This window comes from Bubalus kerabau, chromosome 8 (assembly GCF_029407905.1).
Source record: "Bubalus kerabau isolate K-KA32 ecotype Philippines breed swamp buffalo chromosome 8, PCC_UOA_SB_1v2, whole genome shotgun sequence".
Lineage (NCBI taxonomy): Eukaryota > Metazoa > Chordata > Mammalia > Artiodactyla > Bovidae > Bubalus > Bubalus kerabau.
Window position 1 is genome coordinate 52,107,094 of NC_073631.1, and position 13,004 is coordinate 52,120,097.

A 13,004-nucleotide genomic window follows, 5' to 3' on the forward strand; every position below is an offset into this window, starting at 1 on the left:
GTAGATAGATTTTGCATATGTCTTAAGCATATATAAATGTATAAACCTTTAAGTATTTGATATTTATAAAATTATGTTTTCAAATGTGTCCTTTAGTGTTTTATGCTTAGTCACTTAATGCAATCGATTTTTCTGGGCAAAGCCTGAACAAGTGAAAAGGGGAGGCTGCCCTTCTCCCTGGCTCAGTGGGCTGTGCCTGGGAAGTGCCCTGCTGCCTGTCTGCGAGGCCATGACCTTCATTTGGGAGTGGCTCACCCTCATTTCAGGCCCTGTGACTTGGAAAATGGCAACAGTCTTGTAAACACACGTACATGGTAGGAGGAAAAGAAGCGTGACCAACTGCAAAGTAAATAGACTAGATTTTGAGAGGCAAGAAAAGGGGACATAAGAGAGTGTGTGAGCTTGGCATGGGGGAGGAGTTTGCAGAGCATTTTCAATAGCTGCTCTGGAGTTGAGTTACCTAATGAGAGTGGTAGAGATGCGGAAAAGATTTCTTTTGTCTTATGTATTCTATTCCCATGTGACATTTTCCCCTCCAAATATGGAAGCAAAGATTTGAATTATACTCTGTAAGACAGCATGGAAAAACTGAACGAATGTTTTGGCCAACCCAATACATGTTTAGAGAGCTGAACTATATGGTGAGCTGGTTTCAAATTACGGTTGAAAAATTTCTAATTCAGCAGTGGTCTACAGAATGCCTGACTTGCAACGCTTTGGAGTCAGTTCATGGAACTAACATGTAAGTGGACAAATTAGTGTGTTCCACATTATACCAAGTTCTATAAGGGACATAGAAGTGACTGAAGATATACTCTGTGTTCTTATGGAACTTACTCTCTGGCTAGACAGGTAGAATTTATCAGCCAATCGGCAAAATAAGAGAACACTTCAGAAAAAGGGCTTTGAACCAGACTAGAGACAGAGAGACCTTCAGGGCAAAGTGAGCTTCCCTTAAGGCAACATCAGGTTTGGAGGAGAGAGAACAATTGAGGTTTCAAGGGGGGCAATACTACAGGAGCAACGACGGAAGGGCAAAGGAAAGGTAGCACATGTAACATGGCAGAGATTGTCTTAGAGCAGGGCTCCCCAGCCTCTGGGATCTAATGCCTCAGGATCTGAGCTGATGCCATAATAACAGAAACAAAGTGCGCAATAAATGTAATGTACTTGAATCATCCCGAAACCATCCTCCACCCCGGTCCATGGAAAAATTGTCTTCTACAAAACTGGTCCTTGATGCCCAAAAGATTTGGGACTGCAGTCTTAGAGGATTTCAGTCACACCTCACTCTTCTCAAAGCCCTTTCATGTGAACTGGCTCTGTGACCCTGGGCAGGGACTGGGGGTGGGGTAGGCCTGGTTTATTTATTGACTTTTTAAACATGAAAGAAATGAAAACTTGAGATACAAGAGACTATGAATCGCCTAGGGTCATGTAGGGGACATATCAGGATTTGCATCTATCATTTGACCCTTGGTCCCCTGTCCTCATAATACAGGGCAGTGGGGGCAGTTGTAGCAGTTTAGATAGAATTTAAAGTCCCCTTGGCCACCTCATGCGAAGAGTTGACTCATTGGAAAAGACCCTGACGCTGGAAGGGATTGGGGGCAGGAGGAGAAAGGGACAACAGAGGATGAGATGGCTGGATGGCATCACTGACTCAATGGATGTGAGTCTCAGTGAACTCCAGGAGTTGGTGATGGACAGGGAGGCCTGGTGTGCTGCAGTCCATGGGGTCGCAAAGAGTCAGACACGACTGATCGACTGAACTGAACTGAACTAGGACCCTTATGGCTTCCCTTGAGGCTCAGCTGGTAAAGAATTCACCTAGGGCTTCCCTTGTGGCTCAGTTGGTAAAGAATCTGCCCGCAATGCGGGAGACCTGGGTTTGATCCCTGGGTTGGGAAGATCCCCTGGAGAAGGGAAAGGCTACACACTCCAGTATTCTGGCCTGGAGAATTCCATGGACTGTATAGGCCATGGGGTCACAAAGACTTGGACATGACTGAGTGATTTTCACTTTCACTTAGGACCCTTAAGATACTAATAAGGATGTTGGTTCAGCTGCTTTAACCGAGTTCAAAACCCCAGTGCCATAAATAGGAGTTTGCTTTTCTATTGCATACAAGTTCAAGCTGGCAGGTAGTCCAGGCGAGTCAGGTACAGGCAGATGTGATCCACAAGGTCATTGGCCCTCTCTGTGCCCCAGGAGGCTGGGCTATCTGGACACATCAACCTGGTCCCTTGGTTCAGCTAGTGGGAAGCACTAGCAACAGAATAGACTTGAGATGAGGGGAGTGTGACTGCAGCGTGTTTGTCCCCCAAGACCCTCTACAGATCGTCACAGCTGGCTGCATCCTTTAATCAAAGATTACAGGTCCTTTTTCGTTTTTTGATTTTTTAGGGGGTAGGGTGGTGGTGCATGCCTTCAAGCTCGCAGGATCTTAGTTCCGCAGCCAGGGACTGAACCTGGGCCAGGGCAGTGAAAGTGCTAATTTCTAACCACTGGGCCACCAGGAAAGTCCCTATAGGTCATGCTGAGTGCCCCTTCTAGACACTCCATTCTAGTCTATAGTTTTCACCCTCTGTCCCTCAGCCCTGTCTAAAGCTGGCTATAGCCCCCTGACTGGTGCTGGATGTGGGATGCTGTCCTTTATGGTTTTCCTCCTCCCTGTCCACATCTTTGTCAGCAGTTTCTTATTAAACTGTCTGGCTCATGCCCTTGTCTCCTGCTGGGACCCTGACCAGCACAACCTTCCAGGAACCCGCACCCTTTCTACCGTGTTTCACCAGTGTTATCCTCATCTACATGGTTACTTCTGACTCACCATATTCTGGCCCAAATGAAAAAATAAACAGAAGCTGTATTCATTTCCTATGGTTGCAGTAACCAATCACCACAAACACAGGGCTTAAAACAACATGACTTTACCTTGCAGTTCTGTGGGTTCAAAGTCCAAGACAGGTCTCCCTGGGCTAAAGTCAAGGTGTCACATGATTGTGTTCTTTTCTGCAACCAGTGGAGGAGAACTCCCTTCCCGCTTGTTTCCAGCTTCTAGGGTGCCTTCCCTCCAGCTTCAAAATCACCAGTGTCAGCCAAGACCTTCCCTGGCTGTTGCTCACGAGTGTTTATGATTTCATTGAGCCCACCTGGGTAATCCAGGCTGCTTGCCCCGTGTCAAGATTAGCTGATTAGCAGATTAGCACTTCAATTCCAACTGTACTCCTAATTTCTCTTTGCCATATATGTATTACAGGTTACAGAGATGAGGATGTGGACATCATTTGGGGGTCATTATTCTGCCTATCCCCTGGAGAAAGAAATGGCACCCCACTCCAGTACTCTTGCCTGGAAAATTCCATGGATGGAGGACCCTGGTAGGCTACAGTCCATGGGGTCCCAAAGAGTCGGGCACAACTGAGCAACTTCACTAACTAACCTAAATTATTCTGCCTATCAGTGGACGAAGAGCCTCCTTTTTAAAAAATTGAATTATAGTTGATTTACAATGTTGTGTTAGTTTCAGGTATATAGCAGGGTGATTCAGTTATACATGTATGTATACATCTATTCTTTTTCAGATTCTTTTCCATTGTAGGTTATTACTAGATACTGAATATAGTTCCCTGTGTGATACAGTAGGTCCTTGCCATTTATCAATTTTATACATAGTAGTTTGTATCTATTAATCCAAACTTCTAATTTATCTCATCCTCCCCTCCCTTTCCCCTTTGGTAACCATAAATTTGTTTTCTATGTCTGTGAGTCTATTTCTAAACAGCTTCCTTTTACGGTTGTATCCTTGAAGTCACACTCAGCTGACCAACATCCTGTTGGACAGAATTTAGTCCAAAGTTCACACTGAACTCCAAGGGAGGTTGAGAAATATAGTCTAAGTAGGCAGCCCTGGGTCTGGTTAAACCATGGAGAGTTCTATTACCAAGAGAAAGAAGTGGGGTAATGAACAGCACTTTCTAGCCTGTGCCCTATATCAGGCTACTTTGTTCTTGCCAGGTTCTACTGTCTGTTTCCCTTCACTTCATCTTGCCCCCTGGTGCTTTGGCTAGTTGCACTCACCTACAGGTCCCGAGCCAGCCTTTACCTGGAATTGTAGTTTCTAATTTCGGAGAAGACACGGAACTATTTCCTTAACGGACCATATCGGATACCTTATCACCAGTTATCTCCTGATCGCCATAATGATTTTCGTGATCTTCATAATGAACTCGTAGATGAGCTGTAAATGTTACTAGCTGGTCTTTGGTAACAGGGTTTCCTCACACTTACTGGCCCACCCACGTCCTGTGTGACCCACCCAGCCCATGGTTCAGCACCTTGCCTCACCCTCCACATCCAGCGTCTTAGATGCTATCTACCTGCCGCTGCTGTTGAGTCTTCCAGTCTGTCTCTATCGATCTGGGCACTACTCCCAGTAACTTTGGCCCCCGGCTCCTGCCCTTCCCCCAACCCCTCCTCTTGATGTCAGAATTCAGCTTAGCTTTCTCTATGTTGGTCCCTCATACATCAACAGACCTCCAAGTGCTGGGTGGATGATTTAGGAAAGTATTAGAAAAAATTATAATGAGGCAAAGGAAACTGATACATATTGATGCCTGTAAGCATTTTATAGGAAGAATTAAAATGTGTCTTCTTCTAATCATATTTTCAGTTGACTATCACCTATGGGTGCTTTACATACTCTAATTCTTTTTTGGCTACTCACATCAAATTATCTTTCTTAGACAGGAGGCTGAGCCATGCCTTTTACCAGGAAAGTTGATGAAGCATTGCTTAGGCAGAATCCATGGATCTAAAATCAAGAGTGGAAATATATGTGATGCTCCTCACAATTATGCCTAAAAGACTCAAAGGCAAAATTTTACTTTCTGTACCCATGACATTAGGCTCTTGTCTCTAAGGAAGTGTGTTTTCACTTAATGACATAATAGTTGTTCTACTGAATTGGAATACATATCAATTTCCAGTTTTTCAGGCTCCTCATGCTAAATGATAAACAGGTTGCAAAAAATGGGGGTGGGGTGGGGGTGGATTATATAATAATTTCAATTGGATCTTGATTTTTAAAGGGAAATAGAGCTGTTGGGACACAGTGGCTAGAATCTGGACAGTTTAGTCCTGCCCTGTCCCAGGGAAAAACATAAGAGCATTCTCCCCTATTCATGCAGGACCTTCCAAGACTCAGAATCCTCAGGAAAGAAGGTTTGGGTGATTCTACCTGGCAAAGAGATGTTTGCTGAAGAAAGAACATAAAGAAAAATCAGAAATCCCCAACTACAACTTCTTGAGTAGTTATAAAAATGAAGACTGTGACCTCAATCTGTGTTTCTCAATCTGTGATGTTTTATAGATACTTATATTTTGTATTATAAAATACAAAATATATTTAACTTTTTAATCTAGTCCCCCACCCCTGCTATTCTGTACTTAGTATATGTTGGTGGTGAAATTTGTTATTTTGATTATGAGTTCAGTACATCAAGACAGACTTATAACAGAAGTGGAAAAGAAATGGAGTTCAGCTGGAGACCCAACTTGAAAGCTGGATGCACTGAATGCGTGATGGGGGACCTTCGGCTGGTTCCTCTGAAGACATGGGATGTACTTTCAGATGGCTGAGTGAATGCAACATTGTGTTTGGTGGAAATGCTTGTGTTCTGGAGGAAAAGATGGAATGAAGAATGTATTATGGTATTAGAAAGCCAAAGAGGTAAGCTGGAATGGAAACTTGTGATTCTTTGTTGCCTGGCAGCAAAACTCTTCTTACTCTGGAAGAGTTCAAAGATAGATGGAGGCCAAATTCCTTTTCTACTACCAAAGCCCAAAGGGGCAGACATTTTTCTCTTCTCACTCCCTGGCAGCCAGGGCACATGAAAAGGCTCAGCCAATTGGACACTTCCACCAGGGATGCTGAGTCATGACAAAGTGACTCAGGGTGCAGAGACAGTTGGAAATAAACAGGATGGTGGAGAGTGTCTATCACGACCAGCCTGAGCATCCTTACCTGAGTGTCACCTGAGGTGTGATCTTGAATATACGTCCAGATGCATAATTGTCCTTGGGTACATTTTCTCCAGCTGTTTCTTCATTTTTCTGTGCTATATCTTTTTGGTAAAATTCCCTTCCTGCTTGATAAACTAGCATTGGTTTTCAGCATTTGCAATCAAGGCAACTCAGACTGGAAAATATCATAGTGTTTGGGTTTTTTTGCTGTTAATTATTGGATTTCTTTCATTTTACCATAAGTAGTGCTGCAGTGGAGAAGGCAATGGCACCCCACTCCAGTACTCTTGCCTGGAGAATCCCATGGACGGAGGAGCCTGGTAGGCTGCAGTCCATGGGGTCGCGAAGAGTCGGACATGACTGAGCAACTTCACTTTGACTTTTCACTTTCATGCATTGGAGAAGGAAATGGCAACCCACTCCAGTGTTCTTGCCTGGAGAATCCCAGGGACGGGGGAGCCTGGTGGGCTGCCGTCTATGGGGTTACACAGAGTCAGACACGACTGAAGTGACTTAGCAGCAGCAGCAGCAGCAGTGCTACAGTGGAGAAGGCAATGGAAACCCACTCCAGTACTCTTGCCTGGAGAATCCCAGGGATGGAGGAGCCTGGTAGGCTGCCATCCATGGGGTCGCTAGGAGTCAAGACATGACTGAAGTGACTTAGAAGCAGCAGCAGCAGCAATGCTGCAGTGGATTATCCACAAAACTACCCCTCCCACCCTTGTGTTTAAGAATTTTTTTCTTAATGTACAAGTTTAACTGGTCTTAGTTTAGATCTTGCTATGAATTATCAAATTACTTTGCAATGTATAAGAGATACTGTTTTCACTGAATCTTTGCCTTGGTCACATCTTGAACAATGGATACAGCAAGTAATGGAAGTGAAGATGATTTACCCGACATTACTGAGGAATGAGATTTTCCACCAATGTACATTTAAAAAAAGATAACCAAAGATTATTTTCAACACCAAAGTTTTGAAAGCATAACCACTTTTTAATCACAATCTGTCCAAAGTCCATCACATAATTCCTAACCTCATCAAGCTACAATCCCTGGAGGCCCACAGAGATGATGGGTTTATCTTTGCCTTTGCACTCACACTTCACCCCAGATCACAGTGCTTTTGTCATGACTGTGGAATTTTCACTCTCTCCAGAACTCAACAGCATCCCCAGTCAGAGGATAGAAACTCTTCCCTCTTTAATCCTTTCTTTGCTCTGTGGCCTATTACTTGTACAGTCTGCCCACCAAAAAGGTAATTGACATGGTTATTGCAAACAGATCACCATGCTTGCAAAATTAAGTCTATCATTTGTACCAAGTTGAAAGTCAGTATCCCAGTGGGAAAGTTGGAGCATGTTCCACTCTCTATATTGGATAGAAATATGATAGCTGTGTTCTTTGACTCTGGCTCATTCTTTGTGCTGTTGGTGGAAATTTCCAAAAGTCCAAGTACTAAATGTGTGAAGGATTATAATCATATATTTCAAGAGAGATTTCTGGGATGGTTGTTTCTGTAGAAAAGTTTCATCCCATTCTTCAGAATCACCAGGGAAACTGTGATTTTCCTTGGTAACCTACATCTAAAGAAATTTCATATTTATATGTAATCATAAAGCCTCTTTGTTGAGTTTTTAAATCCATCTGTTAAGAGTCAGCCCTTAATGGAAATGGTTCCAGCTGCTTTTTCTCTTTCATACTGATGTATATTATTTCTTATTCACAAATGTGGGGCCAAATTCCCTTAAAATAATCCCTCTGAAGGAGAGCTTTCACAATGTGCTCTATTGTATAACATACATGCAACAGGTTAATATGAAATAACAGATCCATTTTGAAATGAAACAATCTGATCTTTTAAACTAAACAATTACATGATCACTAGTCTTTTAAAAATAAGCAGATTTTTACAGCAAATGTGGTTGCAGACAACTTATGAAAAGTAGCCCAGTATTTATCTTCCTTCTTCAATATTCCAACACTAGAATATTGTTCTAGTGTCATTTTGGGAAAACAGAATCCTTTGGTTGAGAGAATGAATACATAGGAAAGTGGGTGTAAAAACGAGTTACATTTTGAATTGTATGCATTTTACTCAGAATAGAATAAGAGTTTTACAGACAAAGCATATCCAAATAAAATATAGGACAATCTAGTATATGCCATCCATATTTATGCCATTCTAGTATTAGAGATATTGGTTTAATTTGTTTAAATCTATTTATCTTATTGTGTTAACATTTAATATGAGATTTATACTCATTGCTTTTTAAGTGTATAATATGTTATCACTGACTATATGTATAATATGTAGTAGATCTTTACAATGTACTCATCTTGCTTAATTGAAACATCTTGCCTGTTGATTAGAACTCCCCATTCTCCCAACCCCAAGTGCTGGCAACTTATTTAACACTTAGGCCATTGGATTGAAATGAATGTAAATACATACTTATTTATAGATTTACACTTGTAACATGCAAGTCATTATTTGTAAGCTATGAAAGGAAAGGAAGGCAAAAGCAAAGTTTTCTGAAACTAGAGATGATCTCTTTACTACTCCCTTTCTATTCCGCATGAAGTGGCATTTCCTTGGCCAGACTTCACTCCCCAGCCACGCTGGGCAAGGAGAGGACTCAGAGGAGGAGGCAGAAAAGGCTGGTCATTTGTGCTTCTCAGCTTCAGCACAGCTCCTCAGGTTTGCTCATCAGAAGCCAGAAATGAAGGCATACATGATTTTGCATTTTAACTCCACCTAACTGTAGCAGGTAGCATAGCTATTTTCTTGGTTGACAATTTCATTTTTAATGGCAATGACTTGATCTTCCAACTGTTTCAGCTGATCAGCTTTTTCTTGTTTACTAAGATTCAAAGCTTGGATCTTCTTTTCCAATTCTTAAGGAAGAAAATGGAGGAAATGTTTAATTAGGTCCCATTTGTTTATTTTTGCTTTTATTTCCATTACTCAAGAAGGTGGATCATAAAAGATTTTGCTGCAATTTATGTCACAGAGTGTTCTGCCCATGTTTTCTTCTAAGAATTTTTATAGTATCCAGTCTTACATTTCGGTCTTTAACCCATTCTGAATTTATTTTTGTGTATGGTGTTGGAGAATGTTCTAATTTCATTCTTTTACATGTAGCTGTCCAGTTTTCCCAGCACCACTTATTGAAGAGATTGTTTTTTTCTCCATTGTATATTCTTGCCTCCTTTGTCATAGATTAGGTGACCATAGGTGCATGGATTTATCTGGTCTTACTCCTGCTGCTGCTGCTAAGTCACTTCAGTTGTGTCCGACTCTGTGTGACCCCATAGATGGCAGCCCACCAGGCTCCTCCGTCCCTGGGATTCTCCAGGCAAGAACACTGGAGTGGGTTGCCATTTCCTTCTCCAATGCATGAAAGTGAAAAGTGAAAGTGAAGTCGCTCAGTCGTGTCCGACTCTCAGCGACCCCATGGACTGATGCCTACCAGGCTCCTCCATCCAAAGGATTTTCCAGGCAAGAGTACTGGAGTGGGGTGTCATTGCCTTCTTATCTATGATTGCATAAATCCATCCACACACCCATCCATGAATTCATCCATGCATGCATCCATCCAAGCATTTACTTATCTGTTCTTTATCCAACAAATACTTAGGAATTATAGTAAACCCTAACCAGGAGCTCATCAAGTAGTAGATGAAAGAGGTAGAGAGAGCTACATTTAACAGTGTGAGGTGGCCTTTAGAAAAGAAACTGACCTTCTTTAGTGGAACTTCTAAAAGAAAGAAGTAAGCGTTTTACTTCACTTGGTTGTATCACATGTGGATATTCAGTTGGTTTGGGGTTACTGTCAAACTAGCATGTAGCATGTAGCATAACAAGCTAGATTGCTGAAGAAATATGAACTGTCTTGTGAACAAAAGTTGAATTAACAGGTTATGCTTCAAATGGATAAAGAAGATTCAGGATATGTACTATAGCTATTTTCAAGTACTTGTGGGCAGAAAAGCAGAGTGTACATGTTTGGTCATCCCGAGGACATAGTATAAGACCAGCACATGAAAGCTCCATGAAGAAAGATTCTGTCTGAATATAAAGAATTTTCCCTGGCGGTCCAGTGGTTAAGACTCCATACTCTCAACACAGGGAGCATGGGTCTGATCCCTGGTTAGGATCAAACATGTTGCAAGGCACAACCAAAAAAAAAACAACAACAACTTTCTAGTAGTCACAGCAGTTCAAAGACTAAGAAGTTGCTATGGTAGGTGATGAGCATTCTATCAATCATTAGAAACTTTCATATACAGGCCATGTGGGATTGAAGAGGGGTTTTAGCATTAGACTATTTGTACTAAGAGAAAAATGTTAATGGATCCTGGTGTTTCTACCAAGTAATTTAATAAGAGCATGCTGGATACTCTTCTTTTGCCCCACCAGATCCATTCCCCATCCTGCCTGTCTTGGAAAGCCAGCCTCCCTGGATGACATCACCTGGGGCTCCCTTGACCTCTGGCTTTCATTCATACTTGGCGGCCAGGCAGTTCTGAGAAGTGATGGGTGGCGGGGGAGGGGAGTGAGCAGATTGCATCCCTGGGGTTCAGCAGGGTTCTGGCATTTCTGCCATCTTTTGAGTCCAGCTCCTGCAATGCGGCCTCCTCCCTTCTGCCCTGGTGTTCCCAGGGCTGCTTTCTAGCACTCACACTCCTGCTTCTCGTGGCTTCTTCAGGGATGCTAATGGCTTCTCTGCTGGTCACCCAGGACCTCCATGCCCTTGGTTGATGCCCTTAATTCCTGTGCTTCTACTCTAATTCCTTCCAACAAGAAATACAGCCTACTTACCTTCTCCCCTCAAACCAGGTCTAGCTTTCTTTGTCAGATGTTTGGACTAACAGAAAGTGGAAGAAATGATGTTGCTGGACCTCAAGAGCCTTGGGCCTTCTACTCACTCTAATGGAACCCTGTAACCACCAGGCTGTCAAGCAACCTAAGCTGAAAGACCCGGTGGAGAGAGGTACAGTACCTCAGCCAATCCTGGGCCCTGGCAGACCTATCAGTTGATCCATCAGCCAATGCAGCTGCTTGAGTAACACCCCAGGAGAGACCCACAGAAAAACAGTGCATGCTTGTTGTTCTAAGATGTTAAATTTGGGGAACAGTTTGTGATGTGTTGAATAGATAAGTGAGACAACTCTGCTTATAAACACACGATCCAGAATTGTATCCAAGTGTGTTTTCATTTCTTGCTAGGATCCTGACTGACACAAAGCTCTGCAGGGGGATCTTGGCTGTAGACTGGGGCCCACTCTCCACTCTCTTCACTTTGACCTCGTCAAGTTAAGTCAGGGCTCCTTTCTGGAATCCCACGGGCCTCTCTTCCTAACAGATGGAATAGAATGCAACCCTTGTGGTTCAGTCTGTTCCCAAGTGGCAGAGTTGGGAAGATGGCCAAACCAATGTCTTATTTTCCTATCTTGCTGAGTTGTGAAAACAGCTTTAAAGTGAGAAGACAGAAAGAAGTAGAAGGCATTATTTTTGGTCTCTCTGAGTAGATGTCCCCTGACTTAAACTTCTCTTCCAACTTAATTTCAAAAACTGTGAAAGTTTTAGTCTATGCGGGAAAGTGGAAACAATGTGGACCCTGACATAAAATATAAGACAGAAAGGATTCTCCTTGTGTTTTTGTTCCCATAACAGGGACCAAAGTCTGGGAATAATAAAAACTGATTCTTCATGGTATCACCCCTGCAGTTCAAGGTAAAAAAACATTTGTCCTTTTGAATCTTAGTATTTTTAAAATTATTAGGAAAACACTGAAAATGAAAAGCAGCTCACTATTTTTAAAACAATTCTACAAATGTAAAAAGTAGTATTTTTCCTTTTCACCCACCCCTTCCCCAGAGATATCCAACAGTAAGAGTATGGTGTTATTTTTCCTGACTTTGGCCCACACTGATATTGCATTTTCATTTTTTCATGTCACAGCAGTGAGATAAATGGTTATAGGGCCAAAGACTCATTTTATAATCAGTTCAGTTCAGTTGCTCAGTTGTGTCTGACTCTGAGACCCCATGGACTGCAGCATGCCAGGCTTCCCTGTCCTTCACCAACTCCTGGAGCTGGCTCAAACTCATGTACACTGAGTCATTGATGCCATCCAAGCATCTCATCCTCTGTCATCCCCTTTTCCTCCTGCCTTCAATCTTTCCCAGCATCAGGGTCTTTTCCAATGAGTCACTTCTTTGCATCAGGTGGCCAAAGTACTGGAGTTTCAGTTTTAGCATCAGTCCTTCCAATGAATATTCAGGACTGATTTCCTTTAGAATTCAATGGTTTGATCTTGCAGTCCAAGGGACTCTTAAGAGTCTTCTCCAATACCCCAGTTCAAAAGCATCAGTTCTTCAGCACTCAGCTTTCTTTATAGTCCAACTCCAGTATCCTTGCCTAGAAAATCCCATAAACAGAGGAGCCTGGTGGGCTACAATCCATGGGGTCACAAAGAGTCAGACACGACTGATCGATGCACACATCCATACATGACTACTGGAAAAACCATAGCTTTGACTGGATGGACCTTTGTTGGCAAAGTAATGACTCTGCTTTTTAATATGCTGTCTAGATTGGTCATAACTTTTCTTCCAAGGAGCAAGTGTCTTTTAATTTCATGGCTGCAGTCACCATCTGCAGTGATTTTGAAGCCCCCAAAATAAAAAGTCTCACTGTTTCCACTGTTTCCCCATCTATTTGCCTGAAGTGATGGGACCAGTTGCCATCATCTTAGTTTTTTAAATGTTGAGTTTTAAGCCAAATTTTTCACTCTCCTCTTTCACTTTCATCAAGAGGCTCTTTAGTTCTTTGCTTTCTGCCATAAGGGTAGTGTCATCTGCATATCTGAGGTTAGTGATATTTCTCCTTGGAATCCATTTTACACTAAAGAAGCCCTTATAAGTGAGGAGTTTCAGTTATTTTAATATTTTGAGGGTTACTTATATTCCA

At 42.4% G+C, this 13,004-nt stretch overlaps 1 protein-coding gene across 1 annotated transcript in view; it reads right to left on the reverse strand.

Annotated features, from left to right (window-relative positions):
* Positions 1 to 8,618: 8,618 nt before the first annotated feature.
* The window catches only part of LAMB4 (laminin subunit beta 4), a 118,119-nt gene continuing 113,733 nt past the window's right edge, over positions 8,619 to 13,004 (reverse strand). The window contains 1 exon segment of the mRNA XM_055589640.1: positions 8,619 to 8,923. Coding sequence (XP_055445615.1) covers positions 8,784 to 8,923 — 140 coding nt within the window. The 3' untranslated portion in view covers positions 8,619 to 8,783.